Genomic DNA, 12052 nt, shown 5'->3' on the forward strand with positions numbered 1-12052 from the left:
ATACATTGAACACCTGCTCTTTCCATGACAGACACTGACCAGTTTAATCCAGGTGAAAGATCCCAAATTCACTTCAATGTGTAGTAGTAGGTACCAGGCGGTTTGTGTCAAGAACTGCAAAGCTGCTGGGGTTTTCACAATCAACATTTTTCTGTGTCAAGAATGGTCCACCATCCAAAGGACATCCAGCCAACTTGACACAACTGTGGGAAGCATTGGAGTCAACATGGGCCAGAACAGAGCTAGAATAGAGCCAGAATAGAGCTAGAATAGAGCCAGAATAGAGTCAGAATAGAGCCAGAATAGAGCTAGAACAGAGCTAGAATAGAGCTAGAAGAGAGTCAGAATAGAGCTAGAATAGAGCCAGAATAGAGCTAGAATAGAGCTAGAAGAGAGTCAGACTAGAGCTAGAATAGAGCCAGAATAGAGCTAGAATAGAGCCAGAATAGAGTCAGAATAGAGCCAGAATAGATCCAGAATAGAGCCAGAATAGAGCCAGAATAGAGCTAGAATAGAGCCAGAATAGATCCAGAATAGAACCAGAATAGAACCAGAATAGAGTCAGAATAGAGCCAGAATGGAGCCAGAATAGAGTCAGAATAGCCGCTCACGCTGTATTTTTCAATGCAGGAAAGAATATGAGGAGTGTGTTGACTGAGATGAGAATATGAGGAGTGTGTTGACTGAGATGAGAATATGAGGAGTGTGTTGACTGAGATGAGAATATGAGGAGTGTGTTGACTGAGATGAGAATATGAGGAGTGTGTTGACTGAGATGAGAATATGAGGAGTGTATTGACTGAGATGAAAATATGAGGAGTGTATTGACTGAGATGAGAATATGAGGAGTGTAATGACTGAGATGTTATTTTGGGTGAGATGTTAGTTCCATTATTTGGTTGACGGTGCATTTAGTGCAACATAGTTCTCTGTGAGGCCGTCCGTATGGGGATGATCCAGGCTAGAGGGGTGGGGAAGGGGTCAGGGTGTCATTACAGTGGGTAGCCTGTGACAGGCTGTGAGCAGCAAAACATATGTTGTTACCAAACAGGGTGCAGGGAGGAGTGAAGAAAGGCAGGGGTGAAGTTAGGGAGGGGAGATAAAACTCAAGTGTTGGCCGCTTTGTTTACAAAGTGTGGGAGAGACTGAGCCTGAAGAGACGCTGTGTTTACAAAGTGTGGGAGAGACTGAGCCTGAAGAGAGGGCTGACTGTACCATTAGAAGCCAAGGTATCAACGCAACATCAGCTACGACACTATATATCAGTGCAGAGGAAGTAACATTGTAATTTATCAGTGCAGATGGATCCTTTATGCACACCTCACCAAGAGGAGGAGAAGACTGTGATCATGAAAGAAGAGAAGGAAACGGAAGACGAGAAGAAAGATGAGGAGGACGAGAACGATGATGATGAGGAGGAAGATGAAGCGGAGGAAGATAATAGCGAGACAACAGTGATAGACAGTGAGGAGGAATCAGATGACAAAGCCAAGGAGACTGAACCCCAGCAGCAGAAGGAGCAGGCCTGGGCCCCCACTACCTACTCCACGTTTGGTAAAGAGGTGTTTTGCTACGTAGGAGAGGAGATCAGCATCTTTGAGGCCTTGGACTCTTACGGTGCTGTCATCTGGCCAGCGGTGAGTCAGTCTACTATTTAACATGACATTCATAGATAACAATGATAGCAGTGAGTCAGTCTACTATTTAACATGACATTCATAGATAACAATGATAGCAGTGAGTCAGTCTACTATTTAACATGACATTCATAGATAACAATGATAGCAGTGAGTCAGTCTACTATTTAACATGACATTCATAGATAACAATGATAGCAGTGATGGCGATTAGGATGGAAGTAAGGAGGGAGATAAAACAGTGGTCTGAAACTTCTGGTTTACAGACCACATCAGGCCTGCAACTCACATTATTCTGGCTTGCTGTAATTATTATTGCCAGAAGATCCAACAGTTGGAACCTTTAATCTCCCTGCATAAGAATGACTGCCAGGGCAGGAAAATTCATTCTTCAGACTTCCTAAATCATATGAACTCAAACAGCCGTCTCAGTAACAGGTGCAATAAGTCCAACTTCTAATTAGTTTAGAAACATGTGTGTTATTTATGTTTGTATAAGATGAATCAATCAATGTATATGCACAAACACAGGTATTAAAATCAACCTACAATAGAGCATGCTGGGAAGTATGATAAGGATGGATGTGGTATTATTAAGTTACTCACTTCGAGAACTTAACAAAGTAGCTCAAATTATTTTCCTTTTGAAGTCCAATGAACTCACAGAATAACGCTGATTAAGTGTGGATGGAGGATGGTGATTGGTTAAATATTTCACAGTGTGGATGGAGGATGGTGATTGGTTAAATATTTCACAGTGTGGATGGAGGATGGTGATTGGTTAAATGTTTCACAGTGTGGATGGAGGATGGTGATTGGTTAAATGTTTCACAGTGTGGATGGAGGATGGTGATTGGTTAAATATTTCACAGTGTGGATGGAGGATGGTGATTGGTTAAATATTTCACAGTATGGATGGAGGATGGTGATTGGTTAAATATTTCACAGTGTGGATGGAGGATGGTGATTGGTTAAATATTTCACAGTGTGGATGGAGGATGGTGATTGGTTAAATATTTCACAGTGTGGATGGAGGATGATGATTGGTTAAATGTTTCACAGTGTGGATGGAGGATGATGATTGGTTAAATATTTCACAGTGTGGATGGAGGATGGTGATTGGTTAAATATTTCACAGTGTGGATGGAGGATGATGATTGGTTAATGTTTCACAGTGTGGATGGAGGATGATGATTGGTTAATTTTTTCACAGTGTGGATGGAGGATGATGATTGGTTAATTTTTTCACAGTGTGGATGGAAGGACGATGATTAATGAAGTTCTAACAACTGTAATGATGGTTTCTATAGTAACTCTGGTTGCCTGCAGGCGTTGGCTCTGTGTCACTACCTAGAGACCAACGTTGAGCAGTTGAACCTGGTGGACAAGGCAGTGCTGGAGCTAGGAGCAGGTCCTGGCCTAGTGTCTATTGTAGCCACACTCCTAGGTGAGTCTGGGCATTACATTTACTCATATTGTACATCTGAGAAGATCGGAGAGGTGTAAGAAATATGGCAACATTTTTACCTAGCCTATCAAGGTGGCTAGCAAGGTGAAGGAGGTCCTGTCGGGGTGGCTACCAAGGTGGAGGAGGTCCTATCAAGGTGGAGGAGGTCCTATCAAGGCGGAGGAGGTCCTATCAATGCGGAGGAGGTCCTATCAACGTGGAGGAGGTCCTATCAAGGTGGAGGAGGTCCTATCAAGGTGGAGGAGGTCCTATCAAAGTGGAGGAGGTCCTATTAAGGTGGCAAGCAAGGCAGAGGAGGTCCTACCAAGGTGGAGGAGGTCCTATCACGGCGGAGGAGGTCCTATCAAGGTGGAGGAGGTCCTATCAAGGTGGAGGAGGTCCTATCAAGGCGGAGGAGGTCCTATCAAGGTGGAGGAGGTCCTATCAAGGTGGAGGAGGTCCTAACAAGGTGGAGGAGATCCTATCAAGTTGCAGGAGGTCCTATCAAGGTGGAGGAGGTCCTATCAAGGTGGCAAGCAAGGTGGCAAGCAAGATGGAGGAGGTCCTATCAAGGTGGAGGAGGTTTATAAAGGTGGAGGAGGTCCTATCAAGGTGGAGGAGGTTTATAAAGGTGGAGGAGGTCCTATCAAGGTGGAGGAGGTCTATCAAGGTGGAGGAGGTCCTATCAAGGTGGAGGAGGTCTATCAAGGTGGAGGAGGTCCTAGCAAGGTGGATAGCAAGGTGGAGGAGGTCTATCAAGGTGGAGGAGGTCCTATCAAGGTGGAGGAGGTCCTATCAAGGTGGAGGAGGTCCTAGCAAGGTGGAGGAGGTCCTATCAAGGTGGAGGAGGTCCTAGCTAGGTGGAGGAAGTCCCGGCATTCTATACCACTTACACCTATCCAATCTTTTCAGATCTGCATGAAGTGTCCACGGCGACTAGACAACTAGAGGCTTGGGGTTGATTTGGTACTGGCCACCTGTGTGTCTGTTAGTTGAATAACAGAGTGCTTCCTGTCCCCAGGTGCCTGGATCACAGCTACAGACCTACCAGAGATCATAGGTAACCTGAGAGCCAACCTGCTCCGTAACACAAGAGGGCGCTGTAGGTACACTCCCCAAGCTGCAGCTCTGTCCTGGGGTCCTGACGTGGAACGCACCTACCCCAGATCTGTCTATCGCTATGACTACGTGCTGGCGGCTGACGTGGTGTATCACCATGACTACCTGGAAGAGCTGCTGTTCACCATGAGATACTTCTGCCATCCAGGTTGATTGATTGATTGTTATATTGACTGATTGATTGTTTGATTGATTGATTGACTGATTTGTTGGTTGATTGATTGACTGATTGGTTGATGTATTAATTGATTGGTTTATTGATTGATTATTTGATTGGTTGATGTATTCATTGATTGGTTGATTGGTTAAATTATTGATTGGTTGATTTGTTAAATTATTGATTAGTTGATTGGTTGGTTGGATGGATAGTTGATTGATTGATTGACTGATTGGTTGATTAATTGATTGGTTGATTGACTGATTGGTTGATTGATTGGTTGATTAGTTGATTGGTTGATTAGTTGATTGGTTTATTGATTAGTTGATTGGTTAATTGGTTGATTTGTTAAATTATTGATTAGTTGATTGGTTGGTTGGATGGATAGTTGATTGATTGATTGACTGAGTGGTTGATTAATTGATTGGTTGATTGACTGATTGGTTGATTGATTGGTTGATTAGTTGATTGGTTGATTAGTTGATTGGTTTATTGATTAGTTGATTGGTTAATTGGTTGATTGGTTAAATTATTGATTGGTTTATTGATTGATTGGTTGATTTGTTAAATTATTGATTCGTTGATTGGTTAATTGGTTGGTTGGTTGGTTGATTGGTTAATTTGTTGGATGAACAGTTGATTCATTGATAGATTCATTGAACAGTTTAAAGTACAACAAATCCCAGAATGTAAGACATGAAAGCCTTAAACAACTCATTTTATTTCCCTTAGGAACCACTCTGATCTGGGCCAACAAGGTCCGCTTTCCCACAGACCTGGTATTCACTGAGGACTTCAAGAACACCTTTAACACCACCCTGCTGGCTGAGATGGGAGAGGTTAAGATCTTCAAGGCCACATGCAGAGAGACAGAGGACCACCTTCAACACCACTCTGCTGGCTGAGATGGGAGAGGTTAAGATCTTCAAGGCCACATGCAGAGAGACAGAGGACCACCTTCAACACCACCCTGCTGGCTGAGATGGGAGAGGTTTATGCCCATGTGTAAAAGGTAGGGATTAGGGAAGACAAAGGACTAGTTAACATCCTGCAGACTATGCTAAATGTAACCAAGACGTCCTGTCCCTTCTTCCTCTGAGAAATGCTTGAAGACAGAAGGCGGATATCTTGGCTAATGATAATGGATGTGGATGGACTACGGATGATGTCAGTTGTTGATGTTTGATGTTCTACTCAATACTTACCTGCTATATCTAGTACTTTATTGTTACTTTCTAGTACTTTCTAGTACTTAGTTGTTACATGTAGTTTGTATTGATAATATTATAAAAGTATGTACTTTGCTGTCTTGTTCCATTCTGTATTCAAATATAATTTGTTTTGAATATATAAAGTTTCTAGTAAAAGTCTACACGTTGACGTTTTGCTGCCTTAAACATATCAAAACATTTATTACATTGAATGTCTTTCCTACCAATCTACACAACCAACAGCACATCTTCAAAAGTAAAATAACAATTATAGAAAATGTTCCAAATTAAATAAAAAAATGTCTTCATTCATTCATTATGATGTCATTACCGGTCATTATGATGTCATTCCCTGTCATTATGATGTCATCACTGGTCATTATGATGTCATTACCGGTCATTATGATGTCAATGTTACCTACATTTTTGGTCTATTTAGAACATACTAGAAAAAGAGCATTCCTCATTGAGAACTGCTAGAGTGATCAAGCGATCTAACCAATGTGTCTCTCCTTGGAGAAGTAATTTATCCCCATCTCCTCCACTAGGTGGCGCCTTCACCAATTCAACGGCCGTATAAAGTAAGGTACTTAGTTCATGATTATGGCTGTTGAAATGCCTGGCAACAGGTGATTTTTTCATCATGATTATGGCTGTTGAAATGCCTGGCAACAGGTGATTTTTTCATCATGATTATGGCTGTTGAAATGCCTGGCAACAGGTGATTTTTTCATCATGATTATGGCTGTTGAAATGCCTGGCAACAGGTGATTTTTTCATCATGATTATGGCTGTTGAAATGCCTGGCAACAGGTGATTTTTTCATCATGATTATGGCTGTTGAAATGCCTGGCAACAGGTGATTTTTTCATCATGATTATGGCTGTTGAAATGCCTGGCAACAGGTGATTTTCCATCATGGTTGTAATTGGAGCTCCTATGCTCACATATCTTTGTCTTAAGTTGGCGTTTGGTCTCACAGTACCCACATAGTACAAGACTACAGGAACACTTCAATACACAATTTCATATTTACAGTGTTAAATAGAACTCATATAACATGTTTCATGTTGTCACTTTAATAAGGTTGGTAGCAACCTGCGGACATCTGTTGCAGCTCCAGTCAACTACAAAACCCACAATGCTTTGCTATCTCTCTGGGCTAGCAAACGTACCTTTCACACAATAATACCACGGGTGATGTCAGCACGTGAAGCAGCTAGCTTGCTGTCAAATCTCCTAAACAAACGGAACGATCAATTTAAGGAGTCTACAACCTCACCGGTGTTCAAGATGCATATCGTCTGCTTTGCAGTGTGTGTGGGCTCTGACGTTGCTACGGCGACGTCTGCTTTGCAGTGTGTGTGGGCTCTGACGTTGCTACGGCGACATCTGCTTTGCAGTGTGTGTGGGCTCTGACGTTGCTACGGCGACGTCTGCTTTGCAGTGTGTGTGGGCTCTGACGTTGCTACGGCGACGTCTGCTTTGCAGTGTGTGTGGGCTCTGACGTTACTACGGCGACGTCTGCTTTGCAGTGTGTGTGGGCTCTGACGTTGCTACGGCGACGGCCCCTTTTTGACCTTAAACACAGGTCAGAGTGGGGAGAAGAGAAAGTGGCACTGCGATGATGAAACAGTTGGAGGGAAAAACTAAGTTGAATAATTTGGTGTGAGAGAACATCTAAGTGAAATTACACACCTTGTCATGACGATATAGACCGATGGATGGGTCCTAAACCAGTATGTCATACTATCTATTGGCTGATTTGGTGGTCTGTGCGTCGTTGTTTTAACAGTTAGTTTTCTCCAGCGAAGAGAACCTTATCGTGAAGATGCGGCACAACATAAACGATTTCCTGTTTTCACAGACGGACCACTTCGAAGGTACAATCATGACGACGATTGTTATTAGACCCACTCATAGAACATAGACTCACCAAATTAATAGGAGTTTCATTCTGGAGTGGGACTATCCCTTTAAGGTCAAGGGAGGCTCAGCTAGCTCCACCCACTTCAGGCAGCTTCCAGAAGGTGTCCGTCAGGGATTTGGCCCCGCCCTCGTCTGCCCTTTCGACCTCCCCCGAGAAAGATCCATTTAAGACATAACTCATCCTGAGACATCTTTAAGACATACCTCATCCTATCTGTCATCCCTCGTCCTATTTCAGTCTCACTAAGCGGTGAGATGGGATTCCCGTAGACTTCCTCTTGGCTGGGGGGGGATACCCCTCAATCTCCCATTCCATAAAGCTATGCTTCCCACTGAGCTACATTAGTCATTGACCTCACCGTAATGTAGACCGTGGTACTTTGGTGATCCAAATGAACCCGGGAACCAGAGAACTCCCTGTTTTTAATTAGGCCTCATTTATAAGTGTCCCTACAAGGAGACTGAATCAGACTGTTACTAAAACCCCCATGCAAAACATTAAGAACACCTGCTACAGATATACCAGAGTCAAGCCAACACAGGTCACCACTCAGGTCAGATATTACAGCCACATACACTGAGTGAACAAAACATTAAGAACACCTGCTCTTTCCATGACAGATTATATGACAGGTTATAGAAGACATCAGGAGACAGGTTATAGAAGACATCAGGAGACGAGTTAAAGAAGACATCAGGAGACAGGTTATAGAAGACATCAGGAGACAGGTTATAGAAGACATCAGGAGACGAGTTAAAGAAGACATCAGGAGACAGGTTATAGAAGACATCAGGAGACAGGTTATAGAAGACATCAGGAGACAGGTTATAGAAGACATTATAAGCCTTGAGACAATTGAGACATGGATTGTATTTGTGTTGTTGTGTATGTGTTATTGTGTGTGTGTTATTGTGTTTGTGTTATTGTGTGTGTGTTATTGTGTGTGTGTTATTGTGTGTGTGTTATTGTGTTTGTGTTATTGTGTATGTGTTGTTGTGAATGTGTTATTGTGTATGTGTTGTTGTGTGTGTTATTGTGTGTGTGTTATTGTGTTTGTGTTATTGTGTTTGTGTTATTGTGTATGTGTTGTTGTGTGTGTTATTGTGTATGTGTTGTTGTGAATGTGTTATTGTGTGTGTGTTGTTGTGTGTGTTATTGTGTATGTGTTGTTGTGTGTGTGTTATTGTGTATGTGTTGTTGTGTATGTGTTGTTGTGAATGTGTTATTGTGTGTGTGTTGTTGTGTATGTGTTGTTGTGTGTGTTATTGTGTATGTGTTGTTGTGTGTGTGTTATTGTGTATGTGTTGTTGTGTTTGTGTTATTGTGTTTGTGTTATTGTGTGTGTGTTGTTGTGTATGTGTTGTTGTGTGTGTTATTGTGTATGTATTGTTGTGTATGTGTTGTTGTGAATGTGTTGTTGTGTGTGTGTTGTTGTGTATGTGTTGTTGTGAATGTGTTATTGTGAATGTGTTATTGTGTATGTGTTGTTGTGTGTGTTATTGTGTATGTGCTATTGTGTGTGTGTTGTTGTGTATGTGTTGTTGTGTATGTGTTATTGTGAATGTGTTATTGTGTATGTGTTGTGAATGTGCTACTGTGTATGTGTTGTGAATGTGTTATTGTGAATGTATTGTTGTGTATGTGTTGTTGTGAATGTGTTGTTGTGTGTGTGTTATTGTGTATGTGTTATTGTGAATGTGTTATTGTGTATGTGTTGTGAATGTGTTATTGTGTATGTGTTGTTGTGAATGTGTTATTGTGAATGTATTGTTCTGTATGTGTTGTTGTGAATGTGTTGTTGTGTGTGTGTTGTTGTGTATGTGTTGTTGTGAATGTGTTATTGTGAATGTGTTATTGTGAATGTGTTGTTGTGTGTGTTATTGTGTATGTGTTATTGTGTGTGTGTTATTGTGAATGTGTTGTTGTGTGTGTTATTGTGTATGTGTTATTGTGTGTGTGTTGTTGTGTGTGTGTTATTGTGTATGTGTTATTGTGAATGTGTTATTGTGTATGTGTTGTGAATGTGCTACTGTGTATGTGTTGTGAATGTGTTATTGTGTATGTGCTGTTGTGTTTGTATGTGTTATTGTGTGTGTGTTGTTGTGTATGTGTTGTTGTGAATGTGTTATTGTGTGTGTGTTGTTGTGTATGTGTTGTTGTGAATGTGTTATTGTGTGTGTTATTGTGTATGTGTTGTTGTGTATGTGTTATTGTGTATGTGTTGTGAATGTGCTACTGTGTATGTGTTGTGAGTGTGTTATTGTGTATGTGCTGTTGTGTTTGTATGTGTTGTTGTGTATGTGTTATTGTGTGTGTGTTGTTGTGTATGTGTTGTTGTCAATGTGTTATTGTGTGTGTTATGGTAGTAGGTGCCAGGGACAGCGGTTTGTGTGTGTCAAGAACTGCAACGCTGCTGGGTTTTTTCACGCTCAACAGTTTCCAATGTGTACCAATAATAGTCTCCCACCCAAAGGACATCCAGCCAACTGAACACAACTGTAGGAAGCCTTGCAGTCAACATTAGACCAGCATCCCTGTGGAACGCTTTCCACACCTTGTAGAGTCCATGGCTCCGATGAGGCTGTTCTGGGGGCAAAAGGAGGGTGGGAGGAACAACTCAATATTAGGAAGGTGTTCCTCCGGTTTTATACACTCAGAGTAAAGGTCTGAAATTATTGGCACCCTTTGAGATGAGCAAAAAAGACTGTATAAAATAAATTACAAATACTGAGCTATATCGAATGCACACAAAAAAAAGGGAAATTCTATTCACATTCTACGTTGCTCAGTTCATCTCGGTTTAAGGGACTGTATTGTGGCCTTCCATGGCTTCCTGCGCCAATGGGGTAACACAATGGGGTAAAACAATGGGGTAAAACACTGGGGTAAAACAATGAGGTAAAACACTGGGGTAAAACACTGGGGTAAAACACTGGGGTAAAACAATGAGGTAAAACACTGGGGTAAAACAATGGGGTATAACACTGGGGTAAAACAATGGGGTATAACACTGGGGTAAAACAATGGGGTATAACAATGGGGTAAAACAATGAGGTATAACAATGAGGTATAACAATGAGGTATAACAATGAGGTATAACAATGAGGTATAACAATGAGGTATAACAATGAGGTAAAACAATGAGGTATAACAATGAGGTATAACAATGAGGTATAACAATGAGGTATAACAATGAGGTAAAACAATGAGGTATAACAATGAGGTATAACAATGAGGTATAACACTGGGGTAAAACAATGAGGTATAACAATGAGGTATAACAATGAGGTATAACAATGAGGTATAACAATGAGGTATAACAATGAGGTAAAACAATGAGGTATAACAATGAGGTATAACAATGAGGTATAACAATGAGGTATAACAATGAGGTATAACAATGAGGTATAACAATGAGGTAAAACAATGAGGTATAACAATGAGGTATAACAATGAGGTATAACAATGGGGTAAAACAATGAGGTATAACAATGAGGTATAACAATGAGGTATAACAATGAGGTATAACAATGAGGTATAACAATGAGGTATAACAATGAGGTAAAACAATGAGGTATAACAATGAGGTATAACAATGAGGTATAACAATGAGGTATAACAATGGGGTAAAACAATGAGGTAAAACAATGAGGTATAACAATGAGGTATAACAATGGGGTAAAACAATGAGGTAAAACAATGAGGTATAACAATGAGGTATAACAATGGGGTAAAACAATGAGGTAAAACAATGAGGTAAAACAATGAGGTTAAACAATGAGGTATAACAATGGGGTAAAACAATGGGGTAAAACAATGAGGTAAAACGTGTGTCAAATCCCTTCGTCACCATCAACATGGGAAAACACAAATAGCTCACAACCAAAAAGAGACACGTTATGATGTCATCACCTGGTTGTTGACCATAAAATCAAACAGGAAATGGGTACAAAAAAATTGTGAATAATTAAATATGCCACTTAGGGAAACAATTAATATGTTTTAAACCCCTCAGAACAGTGGTAAACCTGCCTGGTATTGATACAGTGGTAAACCTGCCTGGTATTGATACAGTGGTAAACCTGCCTGGTATTGATACAGTGGTAAACCTGCCTGGTATTGATACAGTGGTAAACCTGCCTGGTATTGGTACAGTGGTAAACCTGCCTGGTATTGGTACAGTGGTAAACCTGCCTGGTATTGGTACAGTGGTAAACCTGCCTGGTATTGATACAGTGGTAAACCTGCCTGGTATTGATACAGTGGTAAACCTGCCTGCTATTGGTACAGTGGTAAACCTGCCTGGTATTGATACAGTGGTAAACCTGCCTGGTATTGGTAAAGTGGTAAACCTGCCTGGTATTGGTACAGTGGTAAACCTGCCTGGTATTGGTACAGTGGTAAACCTGCCTGGTATTGATACAGTGGTAAACCTGCCTGGTATTGGTACAGTGGTAAACCTGCCTGGTATTGGTACAGTGGTAAACCTGCCTGGTATTGGTACAGTGGTAAACCTGCCTGGTATTGGTACTTTTTAAACCCCTCAGAACA

General features: G+C 41.3%; 1 protein-coding gene across 1 annotated transcript; it reads left to right on the forward strand.

Moving 5' to 3' along the window:
* The first annotated feature begins 1066 nt into the window (after nucleotides 1-1066).
* LOC110515677 (methyltransferase-like protein 21E) lies at nucleotides 1067-5732 on the forward strand. Its single transcript, XM_090206925.1, has 4 exons — nucleotides 1067-1637; nucleotides 2967-3084; nucleotides 4106-4351; nucleotides 5093-5732. Exons 1-4 carry the CDS (start codon nucleotides 1302-1304, stop codon nucleotides 5263-5265), a joined length of 873 nt encoding a protein of 290 aa, XP_090063051.1. The 5' UTR covers nucleotides 1067-1301; the 3' UTR covers nucleotides 5266-5732.
* The last annotated feature ends 6320 nt before the right edge of the window (nucleotides 5733-12052 follow it).

The sequence above is a fragment of the Oncorhynchus mykiss genome, chromosome 18 (assembly GCF_057628025.1).
Source record: "Oncorhynchus mykiss isolate SJ-2025 chromosome 18, ASM5762802v1, whole genome shotgun sequence".
Classification (NCBI taxonomy): domain Eukaryota; kingdom Metazoa; phylum Chordata; class Actinopteri; order Salmoniformes; family Salmonidae; genus Oncorhynchus; species Oncorhynchus mykiss.

Bases quoted from the DNA above. Each gene is read 5' to 3' on its own strand.
- LOC110515677 (XM_090206925.1), top strand. From the start codon at position 1,302: ATGGATCCTTTATGCACACCTCACCAAGAGGAGGAGAAGACTGTGATC. The intron at 1,638-2,966 runs GTGAGTCAGTCT...GGTTGCCTGCAG, and splicing joins GTGCTGTCATCTGGCCAGCG to GCGTTGGCTCTGTGTCACTA. The intron at 3,085-4,105 runs GTGAGTCTGGGC...TCCTGTCCCCAG, and splicing joins TATTGTAGCCACACTCCTAG to GTGCCTGGATCACAGCTACA.